General features: G+C 38.7%; 1 protein-coding gene across 1 annotated transcript in view; it reads left to right on the plus strand.

Annotated features, from left to right (window-relative positions):
* Positions 1-15090, plus strand: part of LOC109720936 (putative transglycosylase H16_A0665) — a 36795-nt gene extending 21705 nt beyond the window's left edge. The window contains exon 5 of the mRNA XM_020248304.1: positions 14725-15090. Within this exon, the coding sequence (XP_020103893.1) occupies positions 14725-14853 (129 nt within the window). The 3' untranslated portion in view covers positions 14854-15090. The remainder of the gene's footprint in view (positions 1-14724) is intronic.

The raw sequence follows: 18992 nt of genomic DNA on the forward strand, positions 1-18992 counted from the left end.
CTCCCAATTGGTGGCATTGGGTAGGTGCTAATAGTGAGCCAGATGTATCTTTTGGAATCTCAAGTTGATGGAATAAAAGTGAATGAATGAAGGAAGAAGGTTATATGCTCAAAATTGGAATAAAAGTGAATGAGAGTGGAGGAAGAGAGTATATGAGATGCACTAGATTTCTGTTATTCTATTGGCTAGTAAGTTAGATGAATAAAGGGATGAGATAGAAAGGAATGGTCCTTTAATTCCCGTCTTCATGTCTTGAACCTCTCATTGTTGCTTATTTGTTAATAGGCAGATAGAGATATTTAGGCGATGACATTTGCAACCAAAATAAAGTTTTAAATTATAGAATATCGATTTTATGAAAACTCTCCCTAACAAATTTTGAAAATTTCAATAAATTTAAATATCAAAAGTATAAAGAAAAAAATCATCAATTATCAAAACAATTATCACTATAATAAAAATAAGTAACCAAGTAAAAGTAAGACCCTCATATCATGAGTTTGACATACCTTTGGCTCAAACCTTCACTTAGCGTCGATTATATATTTTCAAGGCTTGATGAACTATGCCTTGAATTAGGTCAATGAGTCAAATTCTTACAAATCATACATATGATGATGCAGAGGTTCTGAGTTTATAGCAAGTTGATGCTATTACTGACCATGCATTATTTTTTATTTGTGAATCTTTGAGGAAGCAATCGACATTCCACAGTCATGGTCTCACGACTCTATGCATATAGTGGGTCTTGATACGGGTGCATGCAAAGTAACATCCGCCTAAGCAGTCTTGGGTCCTTTTAGGTTATAACTCTTTCTAATTCTTTGCATTTTATTAAGTGAGCACAAGGATTCAAGTGCCACCCCGTGCCGTACTGTCACGGGGTTAGCTTTTTCACCTTGAAAATCCCCGCGCGGCGCTCAAGTGTTGCACACCCGAGCTAGCCTTCTCGAGTCCTCTACATGGACAAGTCTCCCAGACTTAACAGCGGAATACCAATCCAAGCATTTTGCCAAGCTTGCTCCTCCACGAGACTTACAGCCCGACCCTTCACCTGTAATCGAACCCCTCGTCGGTCTCCTCGAGTTCTCAACGAGCAACCCCAATACCGAGGTTGGCCACCAAGCTAAGTGCATCCCCTCTTGCTAACCGATCTCTCCTCGAGAGTGCTTCATAACCGAATGCCTTGCTGCCTTTATAACTAGTCCCAAGGACATTACAAGCTCTCCCCAACTTGTTCCATTATGAGTCTAGCCAAGCGTCTCGCCTCCCACGCGTTTCGCTCTCGTGACTTAATCCGCACGCCTCCAGCGTCAAGGTCCGGGCTTCGCAACATCGCATGCCACAAAGGGTACTCATAAACATATGTTCCTCACCATCGTGCCTCAGGCGCCTGACAACGTCCATGGCCATACCGCATACGCGGCCTGCTCACTCGGTCCAACGGCATACCTCTGAAAAGCCACCCAAGTGTGCGCCACAAGCTTGCCTGTCTCCCAATGCCAGCGACTTAGCGTGACACCCTGCACGCCTATGCTTCGCACTTTCGTGCTTCGCACTTTCGTGCTTCGCATCCAACCCGTACGGCTGTCGTGTCCCAACGTTCCTGGCAAGGTAGCTAGCAAGTCCACACCGTGCTTCTTGATCGTCCACACGACCCTCACTTTGCCATGGCGCTCCGCGCCCTTGACTCCCATAGGTTCGCCTCATAAGGCCCCATACAAACGAACCGGCCTCACTCTGCATCGCTAGCCACTGGCCCCGTCCTTGGCTCGACCACGCCTGGCCGTTCACACCATCGGTCCAGTCTATCAAGGTTCACTATACGGATATCGATACCGCTTGCCTCAGTGGGTTCCGCCCCTCGAGTCCCGTAGACCTCTCGTCATACGAATTCTCCCTCGGCGTGCCTTCCTTTAGCGCTTCTATTGAGTTCCGCCTCCTTGGCCTTCGTGGGCGCCGCGCCCCACGAATCCCTGCTAAGCACACTTGCCTTCGCGAGCCTTGTCCTTTACAGAGGACCATCCGTCGCTAGACTATCCCTCATCCGCTCATACGCTCCACTACAGAGATCCAAGCCGGCATAAGGTAGCGCAAGCGATCCTAGGAGAAAGCCTCCTGGTATACCCCGCTCCGTAATGTTGTCGACCTCTCGCATCTCCGACATTACCCTAGGCCCGTGTCCCTCTAACCGTCTAATACCCGGTCACACGAAACGCTAGGCTTAGCCACTCCGCTAGCCAAAGGACGACCCATGTCCTATAGGCCGACGGGGGAGTCGAGGCCACTTACGAAGTGTCCACCCCTCCTTTATATACCCAACGAGGCATCCACCCCTTTGGCACCCCGAGGGTACAAAGGTGCTCACCGAGGGGTACGTTTTGAGCCCCCGCATACGGCACCTATTTCCATGTCATGGCACGGGCCATTGCTAGGGAATTGCCTCCATTGACTTGACAGCGACTCCACCTGATGGAACGCCTCAACTTTGCAACTCCATAACTTCGTCAACCCAAGTGCCTACCAAATGTGGCCCCCAAAGGTGTCACGGTCAAGTCCCAGCGATCGACCCGTGACAGTACGGCACGGGGCGTGCCGTACCGTGCCCCCAAGAAGGGGGCACGGTACAGGGAGGGTCTTGGACCCCCCGGGTGTCGCGTGCCGCTGCCTTTCTTTTTTTTTTGACTTTTTCTTTTTTCGTTTGTTCTCTGGGGTATTGAACCCCCCTCCCGGGCCACCTATATTGTCTTTTTTTTTCACTTTATTGTCTTTTTTTCAACTTTTTTTTGCTTTTTGGCGGATGCCTTTTTTTTTAACTTCTTATTTATCAATATAGGAGCAAATTTTTAATTGATATATCTGATCCATACCACGGGGGGCGAAGCCCCCCACACCCCCCTCGGATGTCAATGGTGGGCTACGGGCTCGGGCCGACAACCACCACAAACATCTATTTTTTCTTCGCAAAATATTTTGTCAAAAATTGTCGCACCGCGAAGCTTTCGGTGAATCAAGGGAACAAAATTCGATCTCCTAAACAAATTTTGATCAGCTTTTTTTAAAAAGAATAAAAGAACAAAATATGGATGTAATATCTGGAATATATGACTTTTTCACAATACCAGTAATACTTATATCAATATTGTCAAATAAATCTTGTATCTGCAGATGACAATACGCCATGTGATTAAGCGTGACGATTTATGTCGAATTAAGCAGTCATCTTTATATAAAGATGTAAATTTAAATAATTATTGTACTTGTGAATTTTATTACTGTATTTTAATTTCTATTCTATATTAGGTATAGTTGTATTTTATTTACAAAAAGCTTACATGCATATTAATTGATGAGTGTAGTAAGATATATATAATAAATATTCATAATTATTTATTTAAATCTTTCAAAATAACATTATAAGAGTTTATTAGAATCAAAAAAACTGAAATAAGTTCGTGCCAAAGCGTGCCAGTAGGAGGTCACAAGTATCTATCGGCACGCAAGCGTGCCACGTGTCGGCATGCAAGCATGCCTGTGCCGTACCGTGCCAGGGACATAACGACACGCCCCCGTGCCACGACACTTTAAACCTTGAGTGAGCACCATTGCCATAGGGATGAGGAGAAAAAGTGGTGTTCCTGACAATAAAGTGGTGTTCCTGACAATAATATCACGAAGCTCGGATTGGTTCTATCCATTGAACCTCCTAGATATTTGGTTCCCATCTCCCTTTAGACCATTGTTCTAGAAAGTCCCTTCGTCAGCTGATTAGTGAAGTTTCCCTGTGACTTCACATAAAAAGTTCTCATTAGATATCTAGTATATTTATGCCTGACTTTTCATTTGTCAATTCATTTTAATATCTGTATTCTATTGTCTACCTTTTTCATTTACAACTTTAAATCACAATGGACAGAATAGGTGGTTCTTTAATTTGAACGCCAAAAAGAAATCTTTCAACCATTGAGCTTCAGTGACATTGGTGTCAAGTGTTATTAATTCAGATTCCACTGTACTTGTAGCTGTAAGTGCTTATCTAGACTTTCAAGATACAGATGGATCTCCAAAACGTAAACTATAGTGGTGGATTCATATCTAATGTGGCACTAATCCAGTTGGCATCTAAATCCCTCTAGGAAAAAAGGATAACTGCTTGATTGTAGGCTATAGGATAAAGTGCCTTAAGGTATCTGTACTTCAATGCTCATTGCTACGATTGCTATTGTATCTGTTTAACCTATAAAAAAATAGGCTAAGTCTAGTCTAGTGTAAGTTCGCTAAGTATTCTAATGATCCTATGATTTGTGCATATTAAGGATTCTGTGCATATTACTGATTGCTATACTAGTGGCACAGGGCTTGCCATTGTGCCATTGACACAGCACAGCACAACACAGTGGCATGGCTGGTTTTGGCACGGCCCTCCATGCCAAGAGCATGCAACTGGCGCATTACCATAAATTTTCATAGGTTATTTTATTAGGTTTTCATAAAGAAATAGTTTTTAATACCTTCAAAAATGGTTGTGTTAATTTTTCACAAAATTTGATGAGAATAGAATTGTAGACACTTTAATAACTGAAGAATGTTGGTCATGATCTAAACCAATAATTCTTTTATTATTAAATTTTTTGGCCTGAATAAACCAGAAGGCATGTCTAATTAATTGATTAATTGATGGTGATCATCAGTAAGAAAAAGTTCAAATTAAGCAAAAAGTTATAATTAATGGTTAACTTGACATAATTGAAATATAGGCATCCCACTATCACTTGTTTTGCAAGTGTAGGTACTCTATTTGTAGACCTTCTATTGTCTTTTGCCACATGGATCTTCCTTTTATTATGCAGAAGACAGAAAATTTGATTATGTTCCATCCCTCAAAAATTTTTGCTATTGAAGTATGCACTTCCACCCTATTATGATCGAGTAATGACTATTTGTCTTTAGCATTTGTGTATCATATCATTGTTTTGGCCACTAACATTGCCATGTGTAATTCAACCGGAGTTTCCGTAGTTTTTTATTTCACTGCCACATTCTGATTATCAAGATGTAAAACTATGTAGTGTCACTGTTGCAAGCTATAATCCAGTTAAAATGGGTCTTATTTTAATTAAGAAGTTGATGACTAGATTATTTAGAAAAGAATCATGTCTAGTACTTGAAAGAACTTGAAACTATTTATTGATAGATTGAACCATTTCCTTCAGCTATTAGAGACATTTGATTTGAAATTTCTTTAGTCTTAAGCTTTATTATTTTTACTTGTAGATGTTATGGTTCATGTTTTCATTTAATATCATATAGAGATGATAAAGATATCATTTATCACTTTTTCACTATCCAATCCCCTCAATTTGAGCAGTGAGTTCTGGACCTCCATAAGAATCAAATTCAATTCACATCCAAAACAGATATGCAAGGTTCTTAGCATCACCAGCTCAACTAACACTAGAGAACTTTGTACAGGATAATCATAAGTTTAACAATAATTATTAGAGAGAAGACGATCACCTAAAGACTAGGTAAAAGTGACAAGAAAAAAATGAGTAAAACTAATACACCGAAAAGTGGCGTGCAAAAAGATGCAGTTACAGGCCAAAATATATAGCTGACATGTATGCATGAAGATAGGAAGGAAGATAAGTGTGCAACTGGCAGTAGTGTAGCTCGCACATCTCGCTCGCCTTGAAACTCAATATCTGGAAAAAAGTTGGAAGAAAGCACCTCATGCTCGCCTTGTAGTGCTATTGATGCGGACCGGGCCCCATTTCAGACTTATACCCGTTGCCGTCCGCCGAAAACTCAATATCTGGCTTGATGACGTGATCGCACCATGATTCAAACATTGGGTGCGACTTGAGTTCGAGCCGGATTTGCGTGAGGATAGGTTTAGATATTTTAGTTATAAAGATATTTTAAATATTATTTTCTGTTTTAGATATTTTAGTTATAGAGATATTTTAAATATTATTTTCTGTTTTAGATTTACTTGAATATTGGTATTTTAGGCAAGAACGTTTATCGGTTTGTTTCAAGTTGTTAGTAGAAAACTCTATAAAGTCGACCTTGGCCATCTGTATGAGACAGACATTAATTATTATGAAATTCCACTTTTCTAGAGAGGTTCTCTGATGTTTTCCTTTGCGATTTCGCGTCGACTGGAGTGACTTCGTAGGGAGTGAGTCCTTTTATTCTATTCGTCTTTCATTTATATTCGATTCGACGATCTACTAGCGAAATTCTGACGTTGTTTGAGCAAGAAACGAAAAAAAGAAGCTTATTGGATCGTTTTTGTTAACGGGTTTTAAACCCGCGAAAACTCGGTCCATTAAGATTCTTAGTACCTAGTCTCCAAGCCGTACGTCTTTCAAAAAAAAAAGAAATGTCATAAAAAAAAAGACGTCAAAGAAAAGAAAAAAAAACGTCATAAAAAAAAGACGTCAAAGAAAAGGAAAAAAAAAAGACGTCCACTTGGCAGACTTGCTTGATGACCCATTCACTCATGTGCCATTCAACAAGGGACTCTCCGTTTGCCCTAGTCGTCGTCCTCATCTTCCGACCGTACGTTCACCTCGGCCGTAACATCCACCTCTTCGAGATCGCGCTTTCGACCGATGCATTATGGTGCTCCGGCAAAATGGGCGTTGGAGTGATCTTTAGGAATTTGACGACTCCCGTTTAGTGCTTGCGATTACTAATCCCACCTGCGGATTTTTGATGCTACAACTTTCCATCTCATTCTCTGTTTTAAATTCAATCTTTTTATTTGGTTTATTGTGCCGTTTATGATTTTCATTATTCATAAATTATTTTTTTTACGCTTCTGTGTTTAAGTCTCGCTGTGACAAAGCATATAGTTGCAATAGAGAGTTTCAAATCTATAAGATTTTGTTTTCAACTTGAGAATTGGATTTCTAAAATTCTTCCCCTGCATCAAATTTGGTATCAGAGCTTTAGGTTTGCATCATGACAACTAGATCAGGGCTACAGTTTAGGAATCCTAATCTTGATGACCCAAATGATCCCATTAAACAAATTATGGAAAAATTAAATGAATTATCAACCGACATTCACGGCATTCAAGATAGGCTTACCAGCCTAGAGGCAAACTCTGAGAGACTTTCTGCACAAAATAATGTCACTATAGGAACAGATCTACAAGCATCAGTATCACACACTCCACAAGCACGTAAAATTCAGCACATTGCTAGAACTAACCCTCTTTTTCGAGACGGCGGAACTACTATTTTTCAAGATGACATTACAAAAAAAGTTAAAATTGACGCACCCACTTTTGATGGAAAATTTGATCCTAAGACATTCACAGATTGGCTCTTTGACGTGGATTAGTATTTTGACTGGTATGAAATGTCTGACAACCGACGAGTCCATTTTGCTAAAATGAAACTCATCGGCGCCGCCAAACAATATTGGATTGGCGTCGAAAGGCACTTAGAACGGCTTGGCCAAGAGCCTATCACTTTGTGGGCAAAAATGAAGGCTAAATTGAGAGAGAAATACATGTCATCTACGTGCAAGCAATAGTTGTATGATCAATTGAATGCTGTTCGGCAAGGTTCTCTTTCAGTTGCCGATTATATGGCCAAATTTGATGAGATGAATGTTCGTTGTGATGTTCGAGAAGAAGAAGAGCGAACCCTTTCGCGATTTCGTAATGGGTTGCGCGAGGAATTTCAGCGCGAAATTGCGCCGCATGGGGTTGTTGCCACTGTTGAGCAAGCCTTTCAACTTGCCTTAGAATATGAAAAATATTTAAAGGCACCAGCTCGACGATTTATAGGAAAATGGACTGATAAAAACACAAGAAACACCGGCATGAATTTTAATACTAACAAAACAAACAATTTTCGAAATCGACAGAATCAAGATTATAAGGGAAAGGGTTTAGTTACAGATGAAACCAAACGAGGAAATGCACAGGGTAGGTGTTTTAACTGTCACCAAATGGGTCATTATGTTTATGAGTGCCCAAGGCGGAACATGCTTGTTCAGCCAAAGGGTGAAGATTTTGAAGATTTAGAGGAAGTCGCACACACAGCCGATGAAATTCCTAGTGATGAAGAAATGTTAGAATCAAACGAAGCGTTCGATGAGAACACTACAAGTCATGCGATGTGTCCTAACCGTTGCTATGAACGAAGACGATTGGAGACGCACTTCCATTTTTCACACCTACACAAAATGTGGGGATAAAAGTTGTAAGGACATCATTGATGGTAGTAGCTGCATCTATGTAATTTCTGAAGCTGCAATAGGGTGCCTAAACCTCAAAACTGAGCCACACCCTAATCCCTACAAGGTTGCGTGGGTAGACAAGACAACTATGCCGGTTAAAAACATTGTTTGGTCCCGCTTAACTTTGCTACCTATTCGGACCGAATTTGGTGCGATGTCCTTTCCATGGATGTCGCTCACGTGCTTTTAGGAAGACCCCTGCTATATGACCTTTCTGTCATACACTATGGTCGACCTAACAGCGTTTTCACCCATAATGGAAAGAAAATTATTTTAAGCCCAGCCAAACCCTCTCAGCAAAAGTTTTCATCAAAAGGCTCAAAGTTTTCAAAAGATTCGAATCCAAGTTCAGTTAAAGATTTCAAAAACCTTCCATCACAAATTGAAACAACAAAGCCTCTTCACATTCTCAATAAAAAACAATTTTGCAAAGAAATTGATTCTAAAATTGTTTATGCTTTAGTCGTCAAAAAGGTTCCTAATTCGTCTAAACTTATTGAAACTCCTTTAATGATCAAAACCCTATTTGCTGAATTTAGCGATCTTGCACCTGAAGAATTGCCCAATAAACTTCCTCCACTTAGGGATATACAACATGCAATAGATCTGGTCCCAGGTTCATCTTTACCAAATTTACCACACTACAGATTGAACCCGAAAGAGCACGCTGAATTGAAACGTCAGGTAGATGATTTGATTAGGAAGGGTTTTGTGAGAGAGAGCATGAGTCCATGCGCAGTACCGACATTACTCACACCAAAAAAGGACGGAAGTTGGCGTATATGCATTAACAGCCATGCTATTAATAAAATCACAATTAAATACAGGTTTCCAATTCCGCGTTTGGACGACATGCTAGATATGATGACTGGAGCGACTGTGTTTACAAAACTTGATCTTCGTAGTGGTTACCACCAGATTCGGCTTAGGCCCACAGATGAGTGGAAGACCGCATTTAAAACGATAGAAGGTTTGTTTAAGTGGCTAGTCATGCCATTTGGCTTAACAAATGCCCCGAGTACGTTCATGAGGGTTATGAACCAGGTTTTTAGACCTTTTATTGGCAAATTTTTGGTTGTGTATTTTGATGATATCTTAATTTATAGCCGTGCCCATGATGAACATTTAGATCATATTCACCAAGTTTTTGAAGTTTTAAGAAAAGAAAAATTTTCATTCACATTAAAAAATGCACTTTCATGCAACCTCAAGTAATCTTTTTGGGATTTATTGTGTCCAAAGATGGGGTATCGGCTGATCCAGAAAAGGTGAGAGCAATTAGGGAATGGCTCGAGCCTAAAGATATTCATGATGTTAGGAGTTTTCATGGCCTAGCAACTTTTTATCGTAGGTTCATTAAAGACTTTAGTACTATAATTGCTCCCATTACAAATTGTTTAAAAAGAGGTGAGTTCAAATGGACACAATCTGCCACAAAATCTTTCAAAGAAATCAAAGAGAAAATGACAAAAGCAGCGGTTTTAAAATTGCCTGATTTTGAAAAGGTTTTTGAAGTTTCTTGTGATGCCTTAGGGGTAGGAATAGGCGGAGTTTTAAATCAAGAAGGTCATCCTGTTGCCTATTTTAGTGAAAAATTGAATAAAGCCAAACAAAAATACTCTACTTATGATAGGGAATTGTATGTGATAGTTCAGACATTAAAATTTTGGAGACACTATTTATTACCCAGAGAGTTTGTTTTATTTTCCGATCATCAAGCTCTTAGATATCTGAACTCACAAAAGAAATTAAATCTGAGGCATGCGAAGTGGGTTGAGTATTTGCAAGAATACTCTTTTGTGTTAAAACATCGAACCGGAATAGAAAATAAAGCCGCGGGCTTTTTTTGCAAATAGCCCCCTTATAATTTTTTTTTTTAAAATTGGCCCTGTCAAAAATTTATTTGCAAAAATGGCCCTGCTTCCACCACACAAGCGTCACGTCAGCGCCACGCGGGCGGGGCTGGGCCAGATGGTTAAGTTGAACACGGTGAACCATTCACCGTGTTCAATACAAAATTTTTGTATTGAACACGGTGAATGGTTCACCGTGTCCAATACAAATATTTCAAATCGAAATATTTGTATTGGACACGGTGAACCATTCACCGTGTCCAATACAAATAATTGGACACGGTGAATGGTTCACCGTGTCTAATACAAATACCTCCAACTTACTCATTTTTGGGGTATTTGTATTGGACACGGTGAACCATTCACCGTGTCCAATACAAAAATTTTGTATTGAACACGGTGAATGGTTCACCGTGTTCAACTTAAACACCTGGGCCCGCCCTGCCCGCGTGGCGCTGACGTGGCGCTGGCGTGGCAGGGGCAGGGCCATTTTTGCAAATAATTTTTGGATGGGGCTATTTTTGCAAATAAAATTTATCAGGGGGCTATTTGCAAAAAAAGCCCTAAAGCCGCTGACGCATTGACTCGAGTTGTAGCAACCTTAAATAATGTTGGCGTGAATGTAATTGGGTTCGATAGTATTAAGGAAGAGTATCCCTTATGCCCGGACTTTAGCGAGATCTATTCTTCAATTTTGGAGGGCAAACCAACCAGCACTAATTTTGTCATTCGGGATGGATTTCTTTTTCGGGGTAGTTGTTTATGCGTCCCGCAAGGTTCTTTGCGATATTTCGTTGTGTGGGAATTGCACGCAGGAGGATTGGCCGGACATTTTGGTCGAGACAAAACCATTTCAATGGTTGAGGATCGATTCTATTGGCCAAGTCTCAGAAAGGACGTTGCACGCATCGTGGCACGGTGTGGAACGTGTCAAAGGGCTAAGGGTGGTCGAAAAAACGCAGTGTTGTACACATCAGTACGCCCCATTCTCCTTGGCAAGATCTAAGTATGGATTTCGTTCTAGGTTTACCGAAAACGATTAGAAAGCACGATTCGATTCTTGTTGTAGTTGACCGTTTTTCTAAAATGGCACACTTCATTCCTTGTCGTAAGACATCCGATGCCACACATATTGCAAAACTTTTTGTGACTGAAATCGTACGTCTTCATGGATTACGAGAAACAATCGTAACTGATAGGGATGTTATAGTCACAAGCAATGACCAATAAGATCATAATTCACATTACCTTTTCATAAATCACACTGATTACTTGTCCCTCGGCACTTTTATATCTCATTTCACTTTTTCTTTTCACAATTCACTTGCCCCTTGGCACTTTCATATTTTCTACATATCACTTTCCCCATGGCACTGTTAATTCACATGAACCCATTTTTACCGTTTACTCGCAAGATATTTCTTACATGTCACTATACATATATAATATGACTCAGGAATATACCTCAGGGAATTGAACATGCAGGATACATATGTAAGGTTTAGACGTAAGTATTTTACAAGGGACATCCATTAAATCAACTTCACTGCTATTTTCTTTATCAAGCTGTTTGTAACAAACATCATGAAAGATATATACTCCAACAGGGCCAACATGTTATAGCACAAAGATATGCAAATAGACGTAATAGTTTGCCAATTTTGGCGATGGCGACATAATAACCACCTAGTCAAGCCCCAAAAGATGTATACTACTGACAGCTCCACCCTCTTCACAGCACAATACAAAACCACAACCTCAGCCCCTGAATAAAAACCATGTTTATCAATCCTGTGATATTGTTAACCCTATATGTCAACTAAAGGCATCATTTGTAGCCTGTAGACTTAAGAGTGTTTATCACCTTATCACTACAGTAGATTGTGTAAAACACCAACAGTAATCTTCCTACTGCTTCTCTCCTCAATCCATAGCTTCCTCCTTAGCTACGCCTCAACAGAAATCACAGATAGAGAATTAATTAACTTCTGGGCCCTCCAAACATAGATCCACATCCTTGGTAAGGAGAGAGATTGATGAAAGTAAGGGAGAAAAGGGGCTGAGGAGCAATGGCCCATTTATAGGCCAGTAACAATTGCTTTTGAGCCCTTGAACTTTCAACAAAACACCGGACAGACCGCTAGTCCGAAATAGACCTTGGGCGGCTGTAACCACTTTCGGGCGTCCGAAACTTACGTAATGAGTCACCTGCTCACTGCTTCGCACTCAATTACACTTACTCATAACATTTGGGCATCCACAGTACCTCCGGATGCTTGCAACATCGCATGAGCAGTGACCTCAATCTTTTGGATTGAGCTCCTATGGAACTCAAGACATCCAGAACTCCACCAGAAAATTTCAGGTGTTTGAACCATCATCCGAATCCTCTGAAATATCAGCCCTCCTTAGCTCTGGACTTTCGGGAACCCACAACCCTATTCCAGGCTTCCGAAATCACTCTAAAACTTAAGTTTCAGTAGAATTATTTTCTGGATCCCATTTTCGCGCTCCTTTTGCGCCATACCAATTCCATCTCAGTCATAAACCTCGAGATACCAAGAATAGGTTCCAACCTAGGGGTGGAAACGAGCCGAGCTCGAGCGAGCTTACCTCAGCTCAAGCTTTGCTTGAAATTAATTTCGAGCCTAAATTTAGGCTCAAGCTTGGCTTGAAATTAATTCGAGCCGAGCTCGAACGAGCCTAATTTCGAGTTGAGCGAGCTCGAGCCCTAAACGAGCCGCTTGAAATTCTTAACGTCGTGCAATCTATAGTTTAATTTTTATAAAACATTATCTAAAATTTGATACAAAAAATGTCTAATAGTTCAACATACAAAATGAATGTTTGAAATACGATATTATAATATTAGAAAAAATTAGAGAAAGAGACTCTACGAGGAAGTGAAAAAGAGAGAGCAATTAGAGTAGGATTTTGCTGATTTGGTTTTGTGGACCCAATAATCTAAATTCTATGTACAAATACTTAAAATACATAATATATATTATTTTATATAATTAAAATATATATGATATATAATTATGTATATAGAGTATGGCTATTATATTTTTATAAATATAAACCCCTTTATACTCATAAGTTTTCGACCATTTCCATCTGTTAAATCATATTATTCAACGAACCACCCACTCAATCTCAGGAGACCACTGTCATCCTAATCACACATTCAACGGTTGAAAATTTATAAGTATAAAGGGGTCTATACTTATAAGAGTATAATAGCCCGAGCCAATATATATATAGAATTAGGCTACTATACTATTAATAGTACAAACCGCTTGCTATTAGGTTTCTGGCCCTTGGATGAAGGAATGTGCGGTCAGGATGATAGTAGCCTCCTAGGGTTGAGTGGGTGGCTAGCTGAATAGTATGATGTAATGGATGAAAATGGCCAAAGGGATTGATCTAATGGCAGAAAACTCGATAGCATAAAATGCTTGCTACCATCGATAGTATAGTAGCCGGACTCTATATATATATATATATATATATATATATAGGTAGATCTAACGGCAGAAAACTCAATAGTACAAAGCATTTAGTACTATCGATAGCATGGATAGTATGTATAGTAGCCGGACTATATATATATAGAGAGAGAGAGAGAGAGTTCGGCTACTATATTATCGATAGTACCAAATGCTTGATGCTATCGAATTTTGTACCGTTAAATCACCTTTTTGCGCATTTCTACCCGTTAGGTCATATTATTCAACTAATTACTAGCAGATTACTATCATCCTAACCGCACATTCCTTCATCCACGAGCCGAAAACCTAATAGAAAGTGGTTGATACTATTAATAGTATATAGTAGACTAATTTTTTATATATATTTTGAGCTTTTTGAGCTTAATTCGAGCGAGCCGAGTAATACTCAGGCTCGGCTTAATCCCTGCCCTTCTGTGCTGAGAAACCCTAGGGTTTTTTAGGCTTCTTTTATGTTGCGACAATTGCAACTTAATCCATGGGCTTCTGATATTTATGTTTCCAGCCATCTCCTCCCATGCATTTATGCTCACGAGCTCCTTGGCTATTGAAATATTCCATCTCTCTTGCATTTTGCGTAGAGGTTTGCTAATTTTGAATTACAAAGCTGGTTACTACATATGCCACAATGTGTACACTGTCAAATAATTTATCACAACAAGCTATGATAGTTGAACTTGTTATATAATCATCAGATTTAAATATTGGTGTCTCAGTTATTTCGTCCTCCACCTGATCAGTATAAAGTGTATAATATGTTTCAAGCATTTAAAATATCGAGTGTACTATGCTCAACTCCAGTCTCATCATCCTTTGCTTGCATGTCCATGTTCTTGCATTCTTGTGACTTGGCTAGCCGTTTGTAGTGGCCTAGTCGTAGACAAATTAAGTTATAGGTGCAATCAGCTGAACATCAACGACTATTAGGTGTGCATCCATGTCCCAACTGCACATTAAATAATAGTTAGAATCGGAACCGTCGTACAATTTCTAATGCATCATATTGTTTCACATTTGTTGTGGAATGTCATGTGATACATATATACTTTGACTTGCGGTCAGATGAGCTAATATAGTTTCTATTGCCTTCATTTCTCTAGGATTCCAAAGACGGCCGCAAAGAAATTAGGTGTTGCTCAGCTATCAAAGACAATATGGGATTGGAAGATGGCATGCGTATCATGGAAAGCGGCAGAAGACATGAAAAACTGGGCATTGCGGGTGCATAAAAGCAGCCAGTAGATATTTATTTCGAAAATTTCAGCTGGCAAAAGTGAGCATAGATATGCATTTCTTTGGCTAGTTGTTAAAAAGGGTGATTGATGGGAAGTGCGCGACGCTGTTGTCGATACAGGGCTATTCTTTACTTTTTTTTTTAAAAATTTTTGTGCTTAATATTATTCTTGACTTGTGCCGTGCCGCAGATTTAAATAAACCACCAGTTTGTTGTTGTTCTTTACACGTCACTCCTGCTAGCCGAGCCTATTTATGTTCCTTGCATATGTATCGCAAAATAAGGCTGGGCATGAAAGTCCGGGCGTTTTCAGGTCATCTTATTGGAGGCTAAAATTGGAGTTACAGGCATTAAAAGCATGTTTGGTCCGCTGAAATTGAAGCGACAAAAATGATATTTTCGGAAAGTGACGTTTTGTTTTATCAATCGCTTTGATTTGCGAAAAATAAATATAAAAATTATTTTGTATAAGTGGTTACAAAATGAGTTATAATTAAATTTCACCTTTTTGACTTCCGCTCCAAAAATTTGAAAGCTACTGATAGTAGAGAGTTTACCTAAAAAAGTTATATTTGGTCTTAATTTTAAAAATTTAATTTAATTTAAATTTTATTTGAAATTATGAATTTAATTTCATATTTTGAATTATATTTGTAAATTCAAATTCAACATAAATTTTTTAAATTTAGATTTGTGAATTTATATCGAAATTTAAATTTGAATGTTTTAGATTTTAAATATAAATATAATATTTAAAATTTAAATTTTAATCAAATTAATTTAGCTAGGAACTTCAACTTGAATTTTGAATTCAAATTCGTCCAAACTATAAATTTAAATTGTTGATTGAAATTTGAATTGAAAAATCAAGTTTTAAGTTAAAACGTGAAGTCGAATTTAAGTTGTATTTTGCATTTAATTTCCAAATGAGTTTCAGTTTGAACTTTAATGAATTCAAATGTTCAATATAAATTGTGATCTAAACTGAAATTTTTTATTTTAATTTTGATTTTAATTCAAATCATGATTTCATATTTAGAATTTAAAATTTAAGATCAAAAAGTAAATTAAAATTTAAATTTGATTCAAATCATATATTCAAATTGTGAATTCAAATTAGAATTAATGTTTTAATTTTTATGTTGAAATTTGATTTTAGAATTTAATTTCTTTTATCTGTTGTAACTTAAACATTAAATTCAAGTTGTAAATTTAATTGTATGTCTCAAATTTTAATTACAATTCAACTTAGATTTAAGTTTTAATTTTAATTTTAATTTATGAGCATAGGCTGTTTATTTGTATTTTCACTTCTTCATCTATAATGAAACAATTGAAACCACAAAACTATAATTTTCTATGTTTCAATTTATAGCCAACTAAATAATCGAACTCAAAAGTTACTTTTGTAAAATTCACTGTTATGATTATCATTTAAAATACTAGAAGCTTGTAGGTAGCTGTTTCCTCATCTTCTATAACAAGTTCCTCTCGAATTGATTCTTGGTGCCCTAACTTTTAGGGCGCGTTTGGTTCGAAGTCGGAATCGAAATCGGAATCGGAATCAAAATAAGCTGGAATCGGAATCGGAATGACTCATTANTTATATAAATTAAAATTTAATTTAAATTCAAATTCATAAGTTAGATTCGAAATACTTGATTAAATTTTAATTTTTAATTTAAGTTTAAATTAAAATTTAAAATTATATATTTAATTTTAAAATTTTAACTCATATTTTAATTAAAAAAGTTGAAAAAATAAATTTAATCCGAATAAATATCCATTCCGTCCGGATTCAACTTTCAATCCGGCCTCCTAGGCCGGATTGAAAAAAGTGGAGATTGGGGGATTCCCATTCCACTCGGGAATCGTAATCGGAATGGAACTCCCACGTACCAAACACCCACAAACGAATTTATCCATTCCGATTCCGATTCCAGGATGAAAAAAAAGCGAACCAAACACGCCCTTAATGTTCTTTGAGAATCAATTTGAGAATTGCTTAGAGATTATTTCTCAGATCTTTAATTTTTTCTAAGCAATAAATCATTACCAACAATTTGTAATTCTTACTCTGTATGGATTCGAGTAGGTGTCGTGGATTCGACATGATCAAAATAATTCGTGGATTCGAACAATTAGTGCTCGTACATTCAAGTGGTGTTCGTGGATTCCAACGTGGGGCATGGATTGAAGAAGATAAAAGAGAGGTTTTAGTTTGTGGAGTCAATAATCATTTTGTAATCTTTTATTTCTCAGTAGATTATTATCGCGTGTTAATCCCGTGGATATTTTACTCCAAGGTGGAGTTTTCCACACAAATCTTGGTGTGTTATTTTCGTATTTATTTTTATTGTATCGAGATATGTGTTTATGGCCTAGAAACCTATTCACCACCCTCTTGGTATTTAATAGTTTCTTGATCGATCCTCGGGATCCCCATAACTTTCAAGCCAGACACAAATTTCTAGTAGTGATCGTGGATTATTTTGCCAAATAGGTTGAAGTAAAACCTAGTGGTTATAGATTATTTTACCAAATGGATGAAAGTAAAACCCCTGAGAATGGTCGCTCAAAAGGATATCATAATTTCGTAGAATATTTCATCATCCATCCTATCGAGATTCCTAAAACTGTCACGCCCCTACACCCGCCTATTTGGTCAAATTCCGGGACGTCAACAGATCACCGAACGGACAGAGCTTCTCCTGTACATCCTAGGCGTCGCAATCAATACAATACAAAAGATTCTAATTAGGAACAGTATTCAAGCAAAGATTGCATAAGGAAGTATCGAAACATAAACAACTGCTGCTATTACAAGCATTCACATACATGATTTGTACATCGCATTTACAATTTGATTTCATCCGAATACAATCTAAGTTATTACAAATTTATTACAATTTTTTTGGTTCTTTCATTTCCTTTCCAACCCTAAGCTAGACCAACTTAGGGTACTACTATCTCTGGTCACTGTGGTAGATGCTATCTACAAAGCTACGCCCTTTCCTCGTGCCACCGCGCGGCTCACGTGCGAACCTGTAACACCCCGAAACAACGTGGGGTGAGAACTATGTCCATAGTTCCCAGTGGGTACGTCCACCCAAAAGAAAAGCTCGACCAGACAGGTCCAAAGGAGGCAACCAACATATTAGTCCAACAAATAGATATAACATCATAAATTATGCAACTAACATTTATCATGCTTTTGCCTCACAAATGCAATAATGTCATGCTATATGCAAATCATGCAACAATGCAACAGCATAAGTAGATCTACCGATTCTACTTCTATCTCGCTATCTAGCTCACATCCAACTAACTACTAAGATTTCTATTACCTTAGATCCATATCATTTACCACTTATTCTTAAGGTTTCATCTACCTTAACCAAGTCAGCTACCCGACTCGGCCTCGAGTCAATCAACTGCGGAATACCGCGCTCTATCCGGCTCGAGGTGAAGGACATCTCACTTGCACCTCAGCCTTCAATCCACAAACCACATCGCCCAACGGGTCGCCCAGAACTGCATACACCCGTGGTCAGGGATCTTCTCGGTAGGAGGGGTATATGCCATACAGCCCTCGCGGCCCAAGACCCCCCCGATAGGGAGGGGAATATACTGCCACACAGCTCCCACGGCCAAGAATTTTCCATAAGCCTATCCTCGAAGTTCTCCCAGTGGGAGGGGAATATGCCACACAACCCCCGCAGCCAAGAACTGTCAAGTGCACAAATCCTGAAATTCTAAAATCCACTTTCCAAGTCTCAAGGGTCATATGCAAACCCTACAATGTCGACCTATCTAGGTTCAACCCATGTACATCCTAGTGGCTACTACCACTATAATCCATAACCTAGGTTCAACCACGCTAGGCTATATGTCATCTCTACCTCGATCTCAACTTCTAGGTTCACTTGTTCAACCTATGTATACTAACACTAGGTTCAATATCATTCATGTCCAACCTGTCACGCCCCGAGACCGCCAATATAATGAATGCATGCACTTCGTAGTAGACGACTAGCTATCATGCTACTATGTTCAACAATGGAGCCATTCATTAGATCACCTAATCTCTCGGCTAGCCCGAAGGCTCGCTCTCAATCTCACATCTCAATCCCA

Source organism: Ananas comosus, linkage group 15 (genome assembly GCF_001540865.1).
Source record: "Ananas comosus cultivar F153 linkage group 15, ASM154086v1, whole genome shotgun sequence".
Lineage (NCBI taxonomy): Eukaryota > Viridiplantae > Streptophyta > Magnoliopsida > Poales > Bromeliaceae > Ananas > Ananas comosus.